The sequence below is a fragment of the Podarcis muralis genome, chromosome 2, assembly GCF_964188315.1.
Source record: "Podarcis muralis chromosome 2, rPodMur119.hap1.1, whole genome shotgun sequence".
In the NCBI taxonomy this organism is placed as follows: Eukaryota; Metazoa; Chordata; class Lepidosauria; order Squamata; family Lacertidae; genus Podarcis; species Podarcis muralis.
Genome location: NC_135656.1, coordinates 56,963,871 through 56,986,993, shown reverse-complemented (window position 1 = coordinate 56,986,993; position 23,123 = coordinate 56,963,871). Strand labels below are relative to the sequence as shown.

General features: G+C 41.4%; 1 protein-coding gene across 3 annotated transcripts in view; it reads left to right on the top strand.

Annotated features, from left to right (window-relative positions):
• FSTL4 (follistatin like 4) overlaps positions 1 to 23,123 on the top strand; it is a 343,706-nt gene that overhangs the window by 5,744 nt on the left and 314,839 nt on the right. For all 3 annotated transcript variants that reach the window (XM_077924525.1, XM_028718024.2, XM_028718025.2), the window contains exons 2-3: positions 9,888 to 10,023; positions 17,612 to 17,645. In XM_077924525.1, coding sequence (XP_077780651.1) covers positions 9,898 to 10,023; positions 17,612 to 17,645 — 160 coding nt within the window. In that variant the 5' untranslated portion in view covers positions 9,888 to 9,897. The remainder of the gene's footprint in view (positions 1 to 9,887; positions 10,024 to 17,611; positions 17,646 to 23,123) is intronic.

The window sequence follows — 23,123 nt, the reverse complement described above, 5'->3', positions numbered from 1 at the left end:
TTGCACTGAAAAATACTGATTTTAAAAATAGTTACAATGCAATGCAGTGCATGGGTGGTTAACTGGTTTCCTGTTCCTAATTGCTAGCAGATTGCAAAAGTGTGGGGAAATGATCTGATCCAAAACATGGAATGTTTTGAAATGTTTGATATGAGGGAACTAGCCCAAATCCAAAAGCAATGAAACGAGACAAGTGACTGCAGCTTCTATTAACATACCAGGCTATAGGGGGATGTAGCCAGAGTAATTTAGATGAAACCTTTTATTTGGTCCATGCAAAATGACTTCTCCTTCAGACAGATATAAGAATACTGGATCCATATGTGATATTTTGTGTATCATAAAGTTTACACAGCTGCATCAAAGATAAAATAGTACATCTCCTCAACATTGGTACAGTATGTTTTTGTTGCATGCTTCATTTTTACCAGCTCTTTCCAAGATATTCAAACCAAGGATCAATTCTGCTCTGTCTATGATTGAGTTTCTATCTTTCAGCCTGTTTTGTACAATATATCTGTGGATACAGATAATCTAAAATATTTCTTATGGGCTTGAACTGTTGTTTCTTCTATACATCTTCACATATGACCCTAGTGTGTGAAATAGAATTGTAGAGTCAGAAGGGACTTTGTGGGTCATTTAGTCCAGCCCCCTGCAATGCGGGAAACTCAGCACGTGGTTCCCCCTCCAATTTGAAACCAGGCCAGACCCTGCTTAGCTTTCCAAATGTGGGAGCAGTTTTATTGCTGCACCAGACAAGCAAAATCATCTTCATGGAATAATAGAAGTGTAGAGTTAGAAGGGACCCTCAGGATCATCTAGTCCAACCCCCTGCAATGCAGGAATTTGCAGCCATCCCATATGGGGTTTGAACCTTCAACTTTGGCATTATCAGCACCAGACTCTAATCACCTGAGCTATCCAATTTACATCCTCATCATCCTCTGTGCTTCTTACAAGTTCCTCAGAATATTACCAACTCACCACGTCCTCAGAGTAATCCTGGCTGAAATGCAGAGTGTTCATATGAATCAAATCTCCACTGTACTTACATATTCCTCCAAAATAGCTGTGTGATGCAGAAAGTTTGTGCAGTCCTGAAACAGAGCTGATAGTGATAGTGTTTCATCTTAGCTGCTTTGTTTATTTCCTGATCATCCCAGCATTGACAAGAAGGGAAACTCAATACTTGGTTACTTTGTGAGACAGACACAGGGGGCAAAATGAAAGCCCTGTGTGCTGTCTGCTGTGTAAATTTTTACAAATGCTCTTTGTCTCAAATGGAATGCCTGGCAAAATGTAACACATTATACTTGGTGCCATTTAGGCATCTCATTCATCAAAGCCTAAGAGATTAATCCGAGATGGTGTAGATAATTAATTGGAACTGTAATTTAACTTCATGATGGTTTGCTGAAAGGGTTAGTATAGAATTGTGCTATTAATTTTCCTAGGATTAGCAGCATTTTATAAAACTGATGGGCAGTAAAATTATTTTCCAAGCCTCACAGCTATGCAGCTGCTGCAACAAATTAGCAACTTTGTTTGAGGAAGTGAAGCCCAGATTTGTTTTGGAAGCTGATTGTATTTCTTTCCGTGTGCTCAAACTAATAAAGCAGCTGAACTGACAATGCCTGAAAGGTTTGATTTGTCCTTCTTTTTGTGGCTAACTTTCAGTGGCCGTTCTTTGGCAAACTTTTCCATAGCACTACTTTTTCTAATAGCTCTATACTGGAAGTATTCTGGAAATTGCATTATCAAACATGTGATATAAGTGTGTGTGTGTGCGCACACACACACACACACACACACACACACACATCTAGACATACAAACATATGATCTTCTAAGTGTGCATGGCTTGTTTTAAGCTATTTTTAGAATAGTGGTTCACCTGCTCTGTTGTTGTATTTTGCACTCTAGTTTCCTTGTTCATTGTGAACTACCCCATTGTCTTACTTTTATGGGTGGCACTCTCTGAGACAGCTTGATGGTCTTGGTAGTCAGAATGGTTTCTTCCGAACTGGTGATGTAGTTGTGTTCTTTATTTCAAACACAAAGGAATCCGTGGATGAGGGAGGAAAGGCAAGTGTTGTTAGCTTGTGGGCAGATTTGATGGCATATTGTGCGCTGTCTGCCACTGAGAAGTGCTGCTTGTGGAATTACAAGAAGTATTGAGCTTTTCTTCTTTTTTGGTAGCCATCGTGCAGTGAGACAGTCAAGACTGTTGAATGTAGTTTTAACTTTTAGACTGAGGGCCTTCGTTTCGCAACTCATTCCATGACTCACACACTGAGGGCAGCTGACACTACTAGGCGTAAGAATGCACCCCTGGAGCATGGGTACAAGGGGACTGATCCTGCCAGTGTCATGACCTATTTACCCTAACAGCAAGTGCAATTGTTTTAGTGCTTCCCCCATTCTGTTATGAGCCAGTGTGGTGTAGTGGTTAAGAGTGGTGGGCTCATAATCTGGTGAACCGGGTTCGCGTCTCCGCTCCTCCACATGCAGCTGCTGACCTTGAGCCAGTCACACTTCTCTGAAGTCTCTCAGCCCCACTCACCTCACAGAGTGTTTGTTGTGGGGGAGGAAGGGAAAGGAGATTGTGAGCCTCTTTGAGACTCCTTAAGGGGAGTGAAAGGTGGGGTATCAAGTCCAAACTACTACTCCTACTCCTCTTCTTCTTCTACTTCTACTTCTACTGTTTGCACATGTTTTCCATTTAATATGGGGAGTGCTTTACTGCATGCATTTGACATTATTCAGATGTCACAAGGGCCTTTTCAGGAAGCCACTAGAATAGTGCCTAGGCACTAGAGGGGTTAGATATAAATGGGTATGTAGACATATTTATTATTTCATTTCACTTCACTTATTATTCCCTTACTATGAACATCTCACAGGGGTTTCACAATAAAAAATAAGGGCAGTAAAAGCATCCGCAATAAAACAGTTTCATATTCAATACAGAACCTGGCTGGGATACAATCAACCCAATGTCAAAGAGTCAGCAGAGAAGGCACCTGTCTGACATGCAGTGGGAGGGACTTTCAAAGGTTAGGTCCCACCACACTAAATGCCTGATTCCAACACTGTGCAGGGAGCAGACCTCCTGATAAGGTGCTTTCTGCAGGATACCCTCTCATGTAGGGTGCCGTGATTGGTTGGGTATGTAGGGATGAGGTAATATTTTAAGTAAATAATAGATAAATCAGTAATAAACACACCTCTCCTTAGTTCCCCTTAGGAATATACAAGTGGATGCTTGTGACATCAGCACCCATATGAAGAAAAACAAAGTCTAGCTATAGCTGGAGAACAAGGTTGTATGGATAGATCACTCCATATTTGCTCTGTGCCACTTTAAAATGTGTTTACCCATCATTCTGGCCTCTATTATTTCCTCATCAATCTGGCCTTTAACAATCCTTTATGAAATCTGCATTTAAATGCACTGAAAACAAATTTCTCTTAAAACATGCTTTTTAAAAAATGTGCTTAGATATAGCCTCTCTCACCACCAAAAAAACACAAGCGAATAGCAGAGAACCTGCACAAGCGACGCTGACACAAAACCCCACATATATTAAGTAAAATAGAAACATCGCCACCCCACCCCACCCCCACTCATCTTTCCCCCTTTTCTTCCTAATGTCTCAACAAATGAAACTGATCTGTAAAAAATGTTACTTGAAAAGAGAGAGAGAGAGAGAGATTTCTTCTTTTTCGGAGCCAAAATCTGCAGCGTGACCACTACTGGGAATCCAAACCACATGGCTACCTCTACAGGAATGCTCAGCTACTTCTGTGAACGCGGGTTTTTACCTACTGCAAGAAAACACTTCACCCTTTCCCAAATGATGGTATTCGATGCCCACATGGGATAGACCCACGAGGATGTGTCATTATTTGAATGTCTAATCATTTATTGGACTGGCTGGTTAAGGTTCAAGATTTTGGTATATAATGTGAAACTGTGTGAAGGGTATTAGCTTGCTTCAGGCATTCTTTACCTGAGCACTGTAATCAGGGGGACTCATAGAGGCTCCTCACACATTTTAGAACCCTGACTTTTTAAAGCAGTTTAAATAATGTCTTAAGAAGACTACTGTTGCAGACACACACAAGACACAGAATATGCTACAAATATTTTAGACTGGTAAGGATGTCAGGCTGCATCCACATATAGCAGTTATTCTGTTTCCCTGACATTTCCCTAATTGTTAATTTCCATGTAATATATGACCTTTCACACGGTGCAAAAGCCACTTCTGGAAATTTAGTGGAGTATTGCCGAAGTTTAGTGCTCATTTCTGTGCTAATTGGTTTGCATACGCATTAACCCAGAAAATTGTGGGAGTAAAGTGATGAATTTTAAGGCATGTTGGCATACTATTCTTCCCTGCCATTTTCATGGGCGAATCATGTGAGAACAGAAGTCCACACATGTACAAAGTGTGAGGGAGTAGCGATGTTGTCCAATATCGGTTAAAAAGCCACTGTTCCATAACACAACAGTTACAGCTGTGTGAAAGGAATGTTAGGAAATGGGGCAGAAACACTAGCATTATAATCAGGAAAACTAATGCAACATTCCCCATGTTGGAGTATACCCTCTATGTTTCTTATAATTATCCTAGATTGCATTTGGTACTGGGTCAGATTTCTGCCACCCTTCTCTACTGCACACAAAAAGTTGCACTTCTTAAGTAGAATCTAACCCAAGATGAGGTGCTCATAAATATGCATATGGGTTTGATTGCATTTAACCCCAGTAATTTAAATCAAAGTATGTTAAAACTCACTCTGCACAAATTTTATCACCAACTTGGTAATGGCTTGACAGCAAATCTGATTTTAGGCAGGGAAAGCACTCTAAAGCATGATGAGGAAACTGCTCTCCTGGCATGCGCGTTGGGAAATATTAAACAGTCTGGGTGCAGAGAGTAGAACAGGCTTCTTTGTCTTGTACTCTCTAAGCACAATCTGTTTAAGGAGTCTGTTCAATCTTAGCTTGAACTCTAATGTATAAATTCATTCCCTATTAATGCATGTGACCTTTTTCACCCTCCTTCCACCCAAAATGACCCAACATTTCCCTATTTACAGCCTAACCCTCAGGCAGGTGGATTTGGAAGTTAGCTCTGGAGGGCTTATTTCATACTTCAAGCTTAAGCTTGAGGACTCTGAGTTCTAATGAAAGAGACATCTGCTGGTTTGATATCAAGATGTTAGAAGCAGAAAGCTTACTGACAAAGCTTCTAAGAATGGTGTTCCCCGACTTTCTACCCTGGGGCCCACTTGAAACGACTTAAAATTACAGCCTCTTCAAACCACAAAATGGTGATGCAATGATTTTGTTAGTCGCAAAATGGTGGCAGTGGAGACAGAGTTCAGCATAATTAGTTGCCCCCCCCCCTTTTAAAAAGTGATTGATTATTTGGATTTAGTTACTTTCTTCTGAACATGAGGCTTCAAGAGGAAATACATCAGAGCATGGTGGCGCTGTGGGTTAAACCACAGAGCCCAGGACTTGCCGATCAGAAGGTCAGCGGTTCGAATCCCCGCAATGGAGTGAGCTCCCGTTGCTCGGTCCTGCCAACCTAGCAGTTCAAAAGCACGTCAAAGTGCAACCCCAGAGTCGGCCACGACTGGACCTAAAGGTCAGGGGTCCCTTTACCTTTACTTTTATCTTTATGAGCTGCACTTAATTTTCTATTTGGCTATGAGTTTGTGTGAGCTATCCCACTGCCTCACCTATTGCATGAGGATATTTAAAGTGACCCATTTAATGGGGTTGTCGCAAAGATTAATGAGATAATTTAGATTAAGTGGTAGAAAGAGTTGCAAATAAACTATTGTATAAATGCTAAGGATCCAATCCATCCAAAGTTATGCACATTCCTTTGAAATCGATGGAGATTCAGAAAACGATGTATGTATCCTTATGAAACCAGTTCATTTTGTGAAAGTCTTTATGTTTCACAGTTGCTTTTGGAAATGATCATATTGTAGCAGCAGTCCTATACACACACATTTGGGAGTAAATCCCAATGAACCCAAAGTGATTTATTTCTGAGTAGATATGCACATGGTTGCGCTGTAGGTCTTGCACTGGTGTGTTTTCTTTCAGACTCTGTTCACTGGTGTGCAGCTCTCTCTGTGTGTGTATGCAATCCATTTCAGCCAAAATAATGCAAATTTCCCAGTGGAGCTGCATCCAGTAAAAGCACTTTTTACTCAAATGAGGTACAATATTAACTTGTGAAAATTAAACTGGATTTGGGGGGGCAGCATGCTCAGCCCCAATGTCCTTGCCTTTTATTCATGCCAGCCTTTTAGACGTTCTGGTTCAGATATTCCCTTACAAGTAGATTGTGCCAGATAACCAGGTACTTCTCCCCCACCCTAACAAGAATGCTAACACTGTAAAGGCCTAGTATAAGAGAGGAAGCCGGGATTTACCATAGTGACCATTGTTCTGCTATCATCATCAATATTTTTAAAGGGGCCTAACGTACTGGATGCATCCAGAGATAAAAGTAAACAGGTTACTGCTTGCAGACTCACACCCTTAAATTCAAAACAAGAAATAATGACAGGGAGATGCAATAGGTCATTGTCTTCCTATAGGCTACCAGGTATCTGAAGAAGTGTGCATGCACACGAAAGCTCATACCAAGAACTAACTTAGTTGGTCTTTAAGGTGCTACTGGAAGGAATTTTTTTTGTTTTGACTATGGCAGACCAACACGGCTACCCATCTGTAACAGGTATGCTATGTAAGAGAAATATAGCTGGAGGATTTTAGAATCATAGAGTTGGAAAAGGCCACAAGGGCCATCGAGTCCAACCCCCTGCCAAGCAGGAAACAGAAATCAGAGCACTCCTGACATATGGTTGTCAAGCCTCTGCTTAAAGACCTCCAAAGACGGAGACTCCACCACACTCCTTGGCAGCAAATTCCACTGTCGAACAGCTCTTACTGTCAGGAAGTTCTTCCTAATGTTTAGGTGGAATCTTCTTTCTTATAGTTTGGATCCATTGCTCCGTGTCCGCTTCTCTGGAGCAGCAGAAAACAACCTTTCTCCCTCCTCCATATGACATCCTTTTATATATTTGAACATGGCTATCATATCACCCCTTAACCTCCTCTTCTCCAGGCTAAACATGCCCAGCTCCCTTAGCCGTTCCTCATAAGGCATCATTTCCAGGCCTTTGACCATTTTGGTTGCCCTCCTCTGGACACGTTCCAGTTTGTCAGTGTCCTTCTTGAACTGTGGTGCCCAGAACTGGACACAGTACTCCAGGTGAGGTCTGACCAGAGCAGAATACAGTGGCACTATTACTTCCCTTGATCTAGATGCTATACTCCTATTGATGCAGCCCAGAATTGCATTGGCTTTTTTAGCTGCCGCGTCACACTGTTGGCTCATGTCAAGTTTGTGGTCAACCAAGACTCCTAGATCCTTTTCACATGTACTGCTCTCAAGCCAGGTGTCACCCATCTTGTATTTGTGCCTCTCATTTTTTTTTTATTTTTTTTTTATTTTGCCCAAGTGCAATACTTTACATTTCTCCCCGTTAAAGTTCATCTTGTTTGTTTTGGCCCAGTTCTCTAATCTGTCAAGGTCGTTTTGAAGTGTGATCCTGTCCTCTGGGGTGTTAGCCACCCCTCCCAGTTTGGTGTCATCTGCAAATTTGATCAGGATGCCCGTGAGTCCATCATCCAAGTCGTTGATAAAGATGTTGAATAAGACCGGGCCCAGGACAGAACCCTGTGGCACCCCACTAGTCACTCTTCTCCAGGATGAAGAGGAACCATTGATGAGCACCCTTTGGGTTCAGTCAGTCAGCCAGTTACAAATCCACTGAGTGGTAGCATAGTCAAGACCGCATTTTGGTGTAATGGTGGTTCATTTAATTTTGCTCTTCCCTCCCCACCCACCCCAAATAGGAATAAAATAAAAATCTAGCAATGTGTGCTGATGCAGCAAACTGGATCCTAGAGTCTTGACATTGTGCATCTTCACGTGACTCTTTTTTCCTGAAATTTCCATAAAGTTTATAAGAAGTTGATAGACATCTAATCTATGGCTGCCATCCTATCCACACTTTTTCAGAAAAAGCCCCCTTGAATTCAGAAGGACTTGCTTCTCAGCAAGCATGCATATAAGGCTGCACTGCACAAATCTTTCAATCCCTGAATATTGTTAAGGCAGGAAAATGTCTTCCTCTTTTAGCAACTAAAACTAATGCACTCTTAGAAATGTTTTTGGCGGCTCTATGCACTAGTAAGACATCTGTTCACACATGAGCTGCTTTGTCTGGCAGATTTTTCCTGTGAAAAGATGATTTTATGATACTGTGCTGATGACATGGTTAATACATCCCATCTGAGGTATTAATTTGCCTGTCACTCTATTCATATCCCTATTGTCTTCTGATCCTTAATGCTGGTGTTCTGTTAATTTAAGCATAATGTTTCTTATACTTGAACAGAGTAGGGAATCCAATTCAGCCCAAGGGCCACATTCCCTTTGACAGATCTAAAAAATAAAATTGATAGGCATATATTATATAGTATATAACTATTTAGCAGAGTTAAAACAGCTTGGAAGCTGGAGCCAAACCTCCACCCATAGTTTCAATCACAGACCACTAGCATAGCTTAAAAAAGGAAAATAAAATACACAGGAGTACCACTGGTAAAAGAAACAAAGGTTATTCACTTACAGTTACTTCATGTTCACAAGGATGGCTTTGGATTCTATGTCTACACCGTGAGCAATAGTTTCATGGCTGCCTTGTACAAGAGAAGAGGTGAGGGGAAGAGCAGAAGGAAGTGACAGAACATATACATTTGGTGAGAAACCACAAGGTATATTTTCCCTGACTGTCTGTTAGTCTCAGCACTGCCCTCTACTGACTGGAGACATGCCAGGTTGCTTATGCAGTGGTACCTTGGTTCTCGAATGTAATCCATTCCAGAAGTCCATTCGAATTCTGAAACGTTTGAAAACCAAGGCAATTGGCGCAGGTGTCCCAGAAACAATAGCCGACAGCCACATCGGATGTTAGGCTTCTGAAAAATGTTCGAAAATTGGAACACTTACTTCCGGGTTTTCGGCATTCGGGATCCAATTTGTTCATTAACTAAGCCGTTCGAGAACCAAGGTTCCACTTTACCTAGCACCTTCTGAGTGGGACCAGAGGAAAAAGTGGGTGGAGCAATGAATGTGAACTGCCCTTTTCTACAGCAGGCTTATGAAACAGAATGAAGATCTGTCCATCCAAGTCAAAATGCAGTTATACACACCATTCTTCACTCCCACCAACCAAAAATGCAGTCCTTCCTAACGCAAACACCCACCACACATACCTAAACCCTTTAAAATAGGGATGGAGAATCCTTGACCTTCAAGCTGTTTCTGAAGTACAATTCTTATCACTTTGCCATGCTTGCTGGAGCTGATGAGAGCTGTGGTACAGCAACACCTGTGGGGCCAAAGGCTCCCTATACCTGTGCAAAGTTACAGATCTACAAATTTGTCCAGGGTAGATATCCAGGATACCATACTGGGCATCACAAGGGGCAACGTGGTCATCTGCCTGCACAGCCAAATGAAAGTTCTGTTAACCTCACTCCATGCTGAAACTCAGTTTGGACATCAGCTGGTAAGATGCAGGTGCATTAAAACTGTGATTGGTGTGATAAGTCTTACAGCTTCATCAATGCAAATATTATTTGCTTTGGTATAGGAATCTTTACAAGATACTCAAGTTATATGATGAACTCCAGAAATAGTGTTAAAATGTGAACCTAGTCCGCACTGAATGTAGCTATTGACTCTGGTTGATACTGTTGTTTTTCTTCTTCTCAGACATACAGCAATGAAATCAATAAGCTTCTGGTCATTCCTCGTATTACTTGAGGTTTTCCCATCAACTGCTTGGGGATGGATGGAATCCAATGGGAGCAAGCAATTTTATTCTGATACTGGGAGGCTAACACATGAGGTATGGTCTAACTTTTCCTTGCTTTACAATGGCATTTCTTCTCTGTTCTTCTCTACGTTGCTATACATCCTTTCCTGAAACCCAGATTATTATTATATTATATATATTATTATATATTCAGAGTGTGAATAGTCTATACTATACAGGTGGTAGTATGATTTAATGGCACAATGTCAGTTTCCATGTTCTGCTTTAAAAACAACAATACAACTTTACTAATCAGATTTATATCCCAACTTTCCTCTGTTGAACTATATATATCCTATATGTGGTTTTCAATTTAACTTCAACTACAAACATAGGAGGTGTTGACTTTTCCCAGAGAGATGTTGACTTGCCCCAGACTACACATAAACTTCATGACTGAGTGGGGACTTGAGTCAAGATCCCTACAACTCAAAATAGCCATTTATTCTGATTCAGCAGTTCTCTGCTGTTGTTCAAGAGTCCAGGAAAGCCCAGACGTATGGCAAACCTAAGATCCACCCCACCCAACAAGATGCTGCTGCTTTTCACTGATCTAAAAAATAATTTTCTCATGAGCTCTGGCATGAGAATGGCAACTTCGAGTGAGCTTTACCTGGGCTTGAAATAGAAGTGAGAAAAATGACAGGCACAGAAATTATCTCAATTAGCTACCGTATGGATGAGCAGATGATAGTCTGAGTTGGGCTACCAGTGCATCTCATTTGTGTATCACATTGTTTCATAACAGGACAAATTTAAACTGCCAACATCTGATTGTGAAACAGAGCTTCCTACCCAATAGTAATAATTCTGTTCTTTGCTTTGAGTAATATTTTGATTCATCAACACCTTTTATAAAATGCAATATGTTCCTAAATGCAAACAACATAAGTCCTCTGTGTTTATGCAAAATTTACAAATCAGGGTTGCACAAATATCCTGGTCCTCATGTTCACAATATTTAAATTAGCTTACATTTCTTCCCTTCTATATGGTGACAAGGAAGTTAAAAGCTACCTGCTAATCTCTTTGGGTTGTAAATTAATGGCAATACTAATTTAGGTCCATGGTTATACTCTGATTGGAACTTTCTAACCACATGGAATAAAATTCAAATAGTCATTTTTGAATATTGTATCGAGGTAGTCTCCAAATCACTCTGAACTGAAACAGGCTGTTCTCCAAAGCAGTGAATAGGGATGCAAACTATATCTCATGTTTAGTAAGGTAAAGGTAAAGGGACCCCTGATCATTAGGTCCAGTCGTGACTGACTCTGGGGTTGCGGCGCTCATCTCGCTTTATTGGCCAAGGGAGCCGGCGTACAGCTTCCGCCTCCTGTGGCCAGCATGACTAAGCCGCTTCTGGCGAACCAGAGCAGCGCACGGAAACGCCGTTTACCTTCCCGCCGGAGCGGTACCTATTTATCTACTTGCACTGGCGTGCTTTTGAACTGCTAGGTGGGCAGGAGCTGGGACCGAACAACGGGAGCTCACCCCGTCGCGGGGATTCGAACCGCTGACCTTCTGATTGGCAAGCCCTAGGCTCTGTGGTTTAACCCGCAGCACCACCCGTGTCCCTCTCATGTTTAGTATACACCCCTAATTTCAATGGCCCTTAAACCCAAACAATGTATATATAGGACAGCAATATTAGCTCCAGAAAGGAAAAACAACAACATTTTGTTGTTTTCTTTCCTTTGAACATTTGCATCCTGCCCTTCAATTCAAAGTATATCCTAGATGGCTTAACAATATTTAAAGCGTAGAAATGTATAGATACCACATGAAACACCACGTGGCATACACAAGAGTAAGAACAAAAGATAAAATTGCAGCATATGGCTGGAGGTTTAAAAACCTAGGGAAACAAAAAGGTAGTTAGAAGAGCATGATTTTAAGATTCAACATGCAAGGTCAACGAGGACAACAATCTGCCAAAAATATTAGTACTTCAACATTGCCTATAGTCTGACGAGTGTTCTCCTGAACTACGAAGTTACATTCAACATTGCTGCTTTTCATCATGAATACCTTTCAGTCACAGAAGTACAATCAGGGCCTACCTGTGGAGCAAGACTTATTTCCTTAGCAACCAATGCACTCTTATGTTCAAATACCTGTCAGAATTGTCCTTTTGTGTACTTTGGAGAGTTCTGGCAGAATGGAAGCTGTGACAGTTTAACCACATACAACACTTTTCTAGTTCCAAACACTTCCCGACAGAGATGGTCAGATTTTCCAGAAGCATCTCCCCAAGAACATGGCACCTCATGAAAGACTACCCTGTTTTATAAGACTCAACAATCGGTGCAGGAATCTTTTGCCCAGTGTGGAATCTTTTGCCCAATGCAGGAATCTTTTGCCCAATGTGGGGCTCAAACCCATGACCCTGAGATTAAAAGTCTCATGGTCTACTGACTGAGCTATCCTGGTAGCAGCGGTGGAGGAAGCCTCTCCGCCCTTAGGGATGGGGGGAACGGGGCAAACCAACCATAGGGGCGGAGTGAACTGCTCATAGGGGCAGGGTGCGTAGCACCCATAGGGATGGAGCACATGGCGCCCAGCGGGGTGGGGCGGGACACATAACACCCTTAGGGAGGGGCAGGAAGGGGTGGGGTGGGCAGCACCCATAGGGATGGGGTGCGCCACGGGGCCTCAGCCACCCTACAGCTCCATGCCCTCTGACTTTATGGAGGGGATCTTAGGAGATCGTGCTGGTAGGAAGAGCTGAAAAAAGCACTCATACATAACACCACGCAAAACACATTAGAGTCCAGTACAGAGATGGAGCTACCTTAAATATTTCTTAGCTTTCTGTTTAGGCCACATCTTCACTACACATTTAAAGCAGTCATAACTTTAAACAGGGCTCATAAACAGGACTTTAATCCCAAAGTTCAGTTTAACCACAGTTCTGGGTTCAGACATAACAACAAACCATGGTTAGTTGAGCCAGAAGTGAAAACTTATTGTAGCTGCATTATTGAAACCATTGCATCAGAGGTTTCAACCCTAAGCCCAATTATCTGCAATAGGCCCCATTGAATTCAATACAGTGGTACCTCAGGTTACAAACATCTTGGGTTACAAACACTTCAGGTTACAGACTCCACTAACCCAGAAATAGTACCTCGGGTTAAGAACTTTACCTCAAGATGAGAACAGAAATCGTGCGCTGGCAGCAGCAGGAGGCCCCATTAGCTAAAGTGGTACCTCAGGTTAAGAACAGTTTCAGGTTAAGAACGGGTCTCCAGAACGAATTAAATTCATAACCAGAGGTACCACTATACAACTGACTTCTGAGTAAACATTGCTGAGATGGCCCTACTTCCAGATGTTTAGTCTTTAGCCTTTAGTCTTCTACCCCTTGGATTTGTATAATTAAGTTTCAGGCTTTCTATCCAGAGACAGAACAATCTGTACCAGCTCTTTAAGAACAGTAGTAAATAATAATAATAATAATAATAATAATAATAATAATAATAATAATACCCCACCCATCTGACTGGATTTCCCCAGTCACTCTGGACGGCTCCCAAGAGAATATTAATACAGTGGTATGAAAGCATTCTTTTTAAATACATCTGTCATGCTGCTTTCAGCTCTGTCCCTCTCACTTTATTTGGTATAGTGTAGCAACTAATGCTGCAGGGATAATCCCATTGGGGTCATTAAATGGGACTTACTTCTGAAGAATCATTCAGAGGATTGTGTTCTGCGGCTGTGAGCTATGTGCAAAAGGAGCACCTGTTCCATAAATCACGTCCTCACGTTCTCTTGCTTATACCCTTCTCTTAGTCCTGGCCTACTTTACAGCATTGTTGTAAGGATTCCAGAAACAACATGCAGGAAATGCTTTGAAACATAGTGAGAGTGTTTTAATCCATTAGGTGAACGAGTGTTTGTGTTATAAATATTCCTGCTAAATAATATGTGACAGTATAGTAATCCATACTGTCAGGGGGGGGTGTGGATGGGTGGGGACCCTCTTCTCCCCCCCCCCCAAAAAAAAATCTGACAGTGTGTTTTAATAATACTTTCCTTATCAGCAGGAACCATACTTCAGCATTAATCAAGAGCTGGTAACACAAAGTGGTCATTGTTTTTTTAGCTTGACAGCTGGAGGCAGTCTTTCATAACAGTAGAAAAGCTATTTGTGCAGAGATGTTGTCAAACTGTATCAAGGTTCACCCAGGTGTCTTGAAGTGCTTCAGTTCAGGTGCAATAAGGCTATGCACTAGCTTCATAAGATAGCATTGTCATATAGAAAAACATTTTTAAAATGATGGCAATTCATACCTGATAATGCTACCACAACCTCCTTTTGGAAGTGCAGTTTGCACAGCAGTGAATATCTTGCAAACAATGCTCCTCAAAAGAGCAGGCGACAGTGACTTTGGCATAAACAATAATTATGTATTTTAAATTCATTTATATTGCATTCATGGGGGTGGGGAATAATAGATTCCGAAAGTGAGGTCTGAAGATAAAATGTGGTGCGTGCTAAACGGCATTCAAAAGGATTTGCAGAATCTTGTTCATGAAACGGTTTGGCAAAGCAAATTAATGTCCCGAAACCAAGACGACACATCAAAACATATGACCTGTGCCATTGCAAAATTAGATTTTTAGCTCTCATTATGTGCTGTCTTAAAATGATGCCTAGGAAATAAACCCCATTTATAAGCCTCCATTTCAAAACTTTGGTGCAATATTACTCTTCCTGAGGCAAGATATTTCACTATCATTTCTTTCAAACCATTTGGCCCTGGATTTGTATGTAATCAAATATATTTAGGAGAAATGTGAAGGATAAGTGGGAACACCCCCCCCCCCACATTAAGAAACACTTGAATATTAAATTACCTTTGTGCTTTTGTTCTGGGGGTACGCAGGGGTACGCATACCCCTAAACATTTTGTGAATCTTTGTACTTTTGTCCATTTACTGCATTTATTTTCCCTGATTTGAACTATAAAATGGCGATTTTCTTGAGTCAAAATGAGAGTACCCCTAAACATTTTTTTAGAAAAAAATGCATTGCCTTATTTTTATATCTGTGTATGTCTTGAAATGATTGTGAGAAACACAGAGTGCACACACTACAGCTCTTAAAGTTGTGGTAGAGAATCTTGGACCTGGGGACGAAACACGGTCCTCTAGTTCTCTCTATCTTTATTATGACTTAATTGATGTTTACTAAATATATATCTGGTCCTTTGAACTCTTCCTAGGCCACTCCCCTCATTGCTTTGCACCACATGTTTTTGCTTGGCTGGAATGTATCTTCAAGCTTGGATCATGTCCCTTGCTTGTGAATGGAGAATTTAGAGGGGTATGTGCTTATTTGTGCAGAAAGCAGCCTACTGTACAAACATAAATTTTGCATGTGTTGCTCTGTCCACTTGATGTTTTACATCAATTTTAGGTACTTTATGTTTAATTCCCCCTTAGTCTGTGCCACTCTGAGCAATACATGGTGACTATATGGGAGAGTAAAGCAAGCTTCTTGTATCAGGCAAAAATCTAGGATCTTGGTTCAGAGTCAATGGCTACAGTGAGCTTACACAGGCCCACATCAAGATTGTGGCCTCTCCTAGCACACTGCTATCCACTGTTTTTCCTTGACAAAGACTTTGAGCTTTGAACAGCTGTGTGATGGGCAGGAATTCAACATGTGTGCCTTCCCGTTATGGCAGCTCTGCGCTGGTTAAAGCTATATGTTGGATTAATAGTAAATACAACGTCTACAAATATTATAGAAGTTAGACGTATAGCAATAATTTATAGTTTGAAATATATTCAGATGAGTTCTGTTGTGTTGGTAAATATATATTTTGAAGTGGTTCACCAACTGCCTTTCAAATGTAGGAGTTCACATTTTGCTAAGGGTTCATAAATCACTTCGAAGCTTGACACTGATCTTGCTAATAAGGTGTTGGTGTTTCTATCTAGAAATGTCTCTATTGACTGTAAATTCCTCTTTGAGAGCATGTTCCTGCCTGTACTTGTACACAAAATTTCTCAGTGTTGGTGTCAATAATAAGACAACTTGAATTAGAGTGTAAGTATGTAAGTCTATGGGACGCGGGTGGCGCTGTGGGTAAAAGCCTCAGCACCTAGGGCTTGCCGATCAAAAGGTCGGCGGTTCAAATCCCCGCGGCGGGGTGCGCTCCCGTTGTTCGGTCCCAGCGCCTGCCAACCTAGCAGTTCGAAAGCACTCCCGGGTGCAAGTAGATAAATAGGGACCTCTTACTAGCGGGAAGGTAAACGGCGTTTCCGTGTGTGGCTCTGGCTCGCCAGAGCAGCGATGTCACGCTGGCCACGTGACCCGGAAGTGTCTCCGGACAGCGCTGGCCCCCGGCCTCTTGAGTGAGATGGGCGCACAACCCTAGAGTCTGGCAAGACTGGCCCGTACGGGCAGGGGTACCTTTACCTTTTATGTAAGTCTATGATCATTGTGCTCATTCCCATTTTCAATTTCTTCTACAATTGAAACGGAAACTGAATGGGAAATGAGGTCTGTGAGGCTACTGTAACATCCATTGTAACCTGATACTTAAGTATCTACTTCAACATATGCAAGGACAGTGAGAAGAATTAACTGCAGGAAAATGGCCAAGCACTGTCACCTCTTGGTGGTGTTTCCTTAGCTTCACTCTGCTACTGTACTATGATATAATCATGTTTACCAGAAATGAGACCCACTGATTTCAGTAGAATTTTATTTCCACCTGCATATCTTCATGATCTTGTTTGCGTGCCGCGGTAAATAATAGTTTATGGTTTACTGTGAACATAGAATCATAGAATTGTAGAGTTGGAAGGGACCACGTGGGCCATCTAGTCTAACCCCCTTCAGGGCAGGATACTTTGCTGAATGTGGGATTCAAACCCACGACTCTGAGACTAAGAGTCTCATGCTTTACCAACCGTGGGTGTCCGGGGCCATGGTGCCATGCAGCGTGCATGACCCTGGTATTGAAATATGTGGTTGCCCAGTCCCTTCATGGAGAATTTTGTGGGGCTCAGACACCCAGGGCCCCAGGGAGTTGGCACCTATGTTACCAACTGAGCTGTCCCAGGCTGATGTGGGCTATGTTGTTCCTCCCCACTAGCATAGAGAAGAAACATAACATAATCCCTGGCTTAGCATTGTGCCTCAAACCAGGCTTGGTCGTTTGTTTCACTCACTGAAACAAACCACAGTCTGTAAACCAAGGGAAATTATTGACTACCTATTGTAGTTTGGAGCAAAATAAACCATGATCAGAGGGGAAGAACAAAGCAGCCCAGATCAGACACAAACCATTCACTGTGGCTTTCTGTGACATAAGAGGTAGGCCTATATTTTCCCCTGTAGGCAACTGTCTGAAAAATGTTTAATTGGAAGCAAGTTCTTTTTTAAAAATGGAGCATATCTTAAGATAAACATGATTATAATCAGACTGTTACTTTCTCTGGCTCTCAGTATCTTTGTATATGTCACTTTTGTGAATGAAAACATTTTTATTTTTAATGGAATCATTAAATTAGTATTAACCATCTGATTTAATGTAAATGTGATCTTCTGAAAAATAAATGTAAGCAGAGTGAAAAATAAATATATTTTTCTTTGCAGGAATCCAGAAGCTTTGAAGGCACAAGAAGAAAGGGTAAGCAATTAGATTTTTATTTTTAATATTTTTTCTGGAAAATGTAATCTTTCAGATTTAAAATAGACATCTTTTTTAACATTTTAAATGCTTACTGATTACAGAGCATTTTTTTTTAAAAAAAATATCATCCCCAAATGTTGCTCTGTAGGAAAATCTTATCAATATAATATGCTCAATATTGAGAACTGACTTCAGTGTATGAAACTTTTCACTGTCTCTTAATTGTAACAAACAACTGTTTAGATTCAACTTCACAGCAATAAATGTCTTGGAACTTTATATGATAAACTCTATTTGATGTTCTGTGAAAATTCATTTCACAAAAGGGAACAAAAAGAAGCTGCCTATAAAGGAGATTGATAGTTCAAAACCCGTAGACATAAATAGTGTCCGTTTGGTGAATATTTCTACATAGCATCCTGTTCTGATACACTGGTATATTAATTCACTTTATCAAACTATAGCACGTGTAGCAAACAACAATGAGCACAAACAGCTAAGAAAAAAATGCTACTCTGTTTTAACTTGAAAAATTGTGGTAATATGCTTGTTGTACAATGTGGTTATGCACAAAGGAATCAAAGTACAGGGAAACACCGAACCGCCCCATGGTTTCATAGTTTTAATTGAAGGGGGTTTCACAGAGTTGCACTAGGCTGGTGTTGCGGAAAAACTGTTTGCTTTATGTTTGGGAAGGGCTGTTTGTAAACGTTCATTTGGAGGTTACTTGGTTATAGATGAGGCTAGTTTTCTAGATGGATTAGTACTGGAAGCAAAGCGTGTTGCAGTTGTATGGATTGATGGCCTTCATTGTTGCTCTACAGCAATCCATCTCTGGTCAGTGCGTATAACTTGATAAAATGCAGAGGCTAAAATGTTTGAGTCCGCTGTGTGTTGTAATCATCGCCCGTGTCCATCTGTACCCAGTTGCCTTGAACAACCATTCACTTCGCTTCGCTTCACCTTTCAGTGGAGAGAGGGGGAGCAAGCACAACAAGTCTAGTAAGCAGCTGTTTTAATTCAGCTCTTGTCAACTGCCTCTCAAGTTAAAACCAAAAGGTTATCGGCAAAACGTCTCAGACAGTTGTGTGATTGCATTGTGATTGATGGCTGTCTAAGGACATGGAAAGAGTCATGAAGCGCTGACTAACAGCAGCAGCCAAATGCATTCCTGCCCTGCGAGCACAAGGTTGCAGCCAGTGGGCTGAGATTCTGTGGTCATGGGAGGGGGGAAATGTTGAGAGAGGGGAAACTGGGAACAATAACGGATTCCAGGGTGTGTTGACATTAGGAGTGTATGAATTGCTCGATTATTGGTTTTTCTCTCTTTTTTTTCATTTTTCAAATCTTAAATTCAGGTTGCCTATTTCTGCATCTGCATCAGTGAGGTCCCGCTGCACTCCAAAAGCTTCAGGGATCTTTGAGGCTGCTGGTGGGGGAAAGCAGCGCTTCCCCCCACCGCCAGCCCCACAAGCTCGGGGGGCAGCAGCAAGGCTGTGCACAGCCTTTGCGCTGTTCCCCGACCTGCTCTTGAATGCACCTTGTTTTAGAGGGGGAGAACAAGAAAAAAATTTTTTCCTCCTGTTCTATGGTCTGGTGCGTCCTATAGAGCAAAAAATACGGTATCTATTTTCTCTAATTTACACATTTTTGTAAGCCATTTATTTCAATACAATGCATTTTTGCACACCGCTTTAACTGATATACAGATTTCCATGCACACAGTCCTCTAATATATGTGTTTTGGAGAAGTGAGGTAGTGATCTGTTTACAAAATTTGGAGATAATCAAATTCCAAATCATAGATGTGTTTCAGTTCACATCATGCTTTGGGAAGTGTGAATTAGGTGGCTTCACATTACAATGCAATCTGAAATGAATCCCCACCCCCTTTCCCTAGTTGGCACAGATAACATAATGTGCAAAACTAGGACAGCAATATATAAGGGGTGAACAAATACCTTCAGATTTCCATGTTTTCTTATTAATTGGAAGCTGTCTCAAGCTGGTCTTTATTAACACAGACAATAGACAGCTGGCTGAAAAATGGCTATCAAAGAGCTCCACTCTATTTACTGTTAACTTTTCAGTTTTGTTTAACAGATGTTTCTGGAACGCCTAATATATCTCTGTAGAAATGTGAAGTGGGAAACAGTTCTCCAATAAATAGATGACTATAATTCCCTGTTTTGTCTGCACTGTGTTTTAGATCAGGCTGTAAAACATCAGCGTACAAATTTTCTTGTAACTGAAGGGCACCACATGGGCACCTGCTCTTGTCCATACTTGCAAGAGTTTCAAACAAACGGGGGGGCGGGGGGAGGCAAGCAGCTGTGACTATAATTGAATAGGCCTTTATTGAACTCCAAGAACTCTGAGTCTTATGATGCTTTACTACAAATGATCCAATAAATGGGTACCTAAGAACTATGAGATGTCTTTCCTTGAAAGACTGAAATGACACCCGTTTTTTTTTCTGAATCTTGCTTTCATTTTGAATCTCCTCAACAGGCAATGGAGGACTTGAATGAGTATCGCAGGCCATAAACTTGGAAGTATAGCCACTCTGCAGGTGTGACTGGGGCATGGCAATATTGTGAGATGCCAGCAAGTCTAAGCCTTACTTCCCCCCTTTCCCCCTTTAGAAGGCAATCCCACAGCTAATATGTGGGATGTGTTAATGTCTGCCATCTTGCAGCTCTTTGGTGTAGTGCTATCCCTTGCTGCTATTGCCCACTCTCATTGACTGCATACCAATGCATGGCCAATTCTGAATAAACCAATAGTCCCAAGCTGATTTAGTGAGGACTATATCCTCACTAAGACGGCATGAATAAGCAAGCTATCAAACAGGCTGTTAGCATTACTTGCCTCAATCTTCCTTTGGATCTTTGTGACAAAAAAACGGCTCCCAGAGTGGCTTTCATATCACAGAAAAGGCAGTCCCTGACCCCAGGTTTACAATCTACAAAGACAAGACCCAACAGGGGAATGGACTGGGAGAGAAGAGGAAATAGACAAACTCTGGTTTAAGTTGTTCTAAAGACCAACTAGGATGGAAAAAACCAAGAACAGGAGGCACCAACAGTTGTTTGTCAGCTGTACAGGTGGAGTGGCCCTGCATCCCTTCTCTTGTTCATTCTTATAAACTGCCCTGAGACCTTTTTGGCAAAGGTGGTATATATACATTTTTGAAGAAACAAGACCTGTGACACATTGGGAACTGGATACAGAGGTTGCTCAAGGTACTAACTATTGAGTATTTTTTGTTCTAACTCCTCCCTCCAAACATATTTTGGGAAGGGCTGTAGCTCAGTGATACATCATCTCCTTTGCATGCGGAAGGAGGTTCAGTCCTCAGGTTCAGTCCTCAGCATCTCCTGAGCTAGATGAACCAATTGTCCGACTCAGAATAATGCAGTTTCCTATGCTCCTATGCCAATTATTATTTTTTTCCTAGTTATCTACATCTTCCAGAGAGATGAAGGGATAGTGGGGTTTGTGTGAGAGGTTATAATACTGTCATTTTTACATTGAATTTGAATGGTATAAATAGCTGTGGAAGGAATAGAGAAGGATTGCTCCTTCTCTCCCTCCCCACCTCAGCCTTTGCAGTTGTAGTCATATTTTGTGACATTGTGTTTGCTTTCATCAAACACTTTTTCCAATACCATCTGTCAAAGCAAGCTCCCTTGAATCGTAGACAGCAGCACAAACAGTCGGATGTGAAGAGATTCTTCAGTGCCAGCCTGAACTCTGCCTATCTGTAATCAAAGTGTGTTTGGAGATTTACAAGCAGTGGCAAGGAAGTCAACAGCAGAATGTTACTCAGCCTGATAAATATATGGCTGGTCACAGAAAATATCGGAGGGGATTAGCGAAACTGGTGTGGGATTTTTTATTCTTCTCTTCATATCAGCAGATACTGAAGCACTTGCCCGTCTGTCCTGATCTTCTCCCATAACAAAAAAGTCCTAAATAGAAAAAATAAATAGAAAACAGGATAGCCAGGTTGGTGATCTTTTGGAAGAGAGTGTGTTCATCTGGATATGTCTAGTGCACGTAGCAAAGGTTTGATTGAAGCTCTGGACTTGGGGCTCAAAGTTGTTGTAAGAGGCAAAGAAGTGGTCCTCAGCAGTAGCAGATGGCGTCCATTAGGACTAGTAGGGAGGAAGGCAAGGAGCCAAGGGATAAGTGGAGCCAGAGCCAATGACAAGTCAAGCCAACTAAATCTATTGCTACCCCCGTTCTCCTCCCCGCTGCTAAGGAACAGGAAACAGATAGGCAGCACTATCCCCTAGGTTGGTTGTAAGTAAGAAAGCAGGTAGGTGGTGGCTAGCTGAGGACAGCCTGAACTAGGAGGGGCAATGCCCCATTCATCCAAACTGAGCAGCCTCCACTGGTCCTCAATTCACAATGGTTACTGCAATACAGAGCTTCTGAAAGCAGTGCCCCTCCACAATAAGCTGGATGCTGAATTAAAGCTATATTTCCACATAGCACGTCACATGGTGCACTGCTATCATTCAGCAATGCTCTTCCCCATGGTCAACATTCTGCTATACAGTTGTACAAAATGGGTGCCCCTTTATACTAAAGAGCAAAGACTTTTGGTGTAGTGGGAGATGCCCATGAAGGAGGAAAGGAGGGTATTCCCTCCCTGCCAATTCCTGCTGCAGCTCCCAGGGTTCCCAAAAAGTCTCTTCTGAAGTGTGCCTCCCCACCTTTCAGAACAGATTTTCAGAAGGCAGGGAAAGGAAATTGGGAAGAGAGACACCTTCTCTTCCATTGGTGGATGTCTGGCTGGAGCAACTGCACGAGTATCGATTGGATTCTACTCCATAATGTTTACTGAAAAGTGAGTTTCATTCTTCAAAAATTCCTTCTACCTTCCCTCCTTGAAAGATATTACATAAACTAAAACTAACTAGAGGGCAGAACTTGAATGATCATTTTCTTTTTATTTTTTTATTTTTTTTGCTATATGGCATGATTTTATTGTGTATTATTAAGGCACACAATTGCTCAGTGTCACCAGTATATGCTCATCTGGCTCATCTAAGAAATTTCGTAGAACCTTTGTTCTAAATAATGATGGAACTCATGGGTGAAGAATACTTTTATCTCAATATAACTTTGTTATTTGTAAAGGGAAACTTTGTATACCTTATTATTCTACTGTATTTTTGTACTTTTGTCCTTCTAGGCTGTGATGTTTTATGGTTTACATCTCTGAGTCTTAATTTTCTTACTTTTTGCTATATTTGCACTTCTTAACAAAATCAATAAAATGTTTTTTTAAAAATTCTTCCAAGGTTTGCTTCACGGAATTCCTGCCCTTTATTTCTTCCTGTTCACACACAGCACAAAGATTACGGATGAATATATATTCCATTAATTGCCATATGAAGAATCTGCTTAAGATGCTCATTACTGTACGTTTCTGCTCCGTTGTGGGAGGAGGCTGCAATTCCT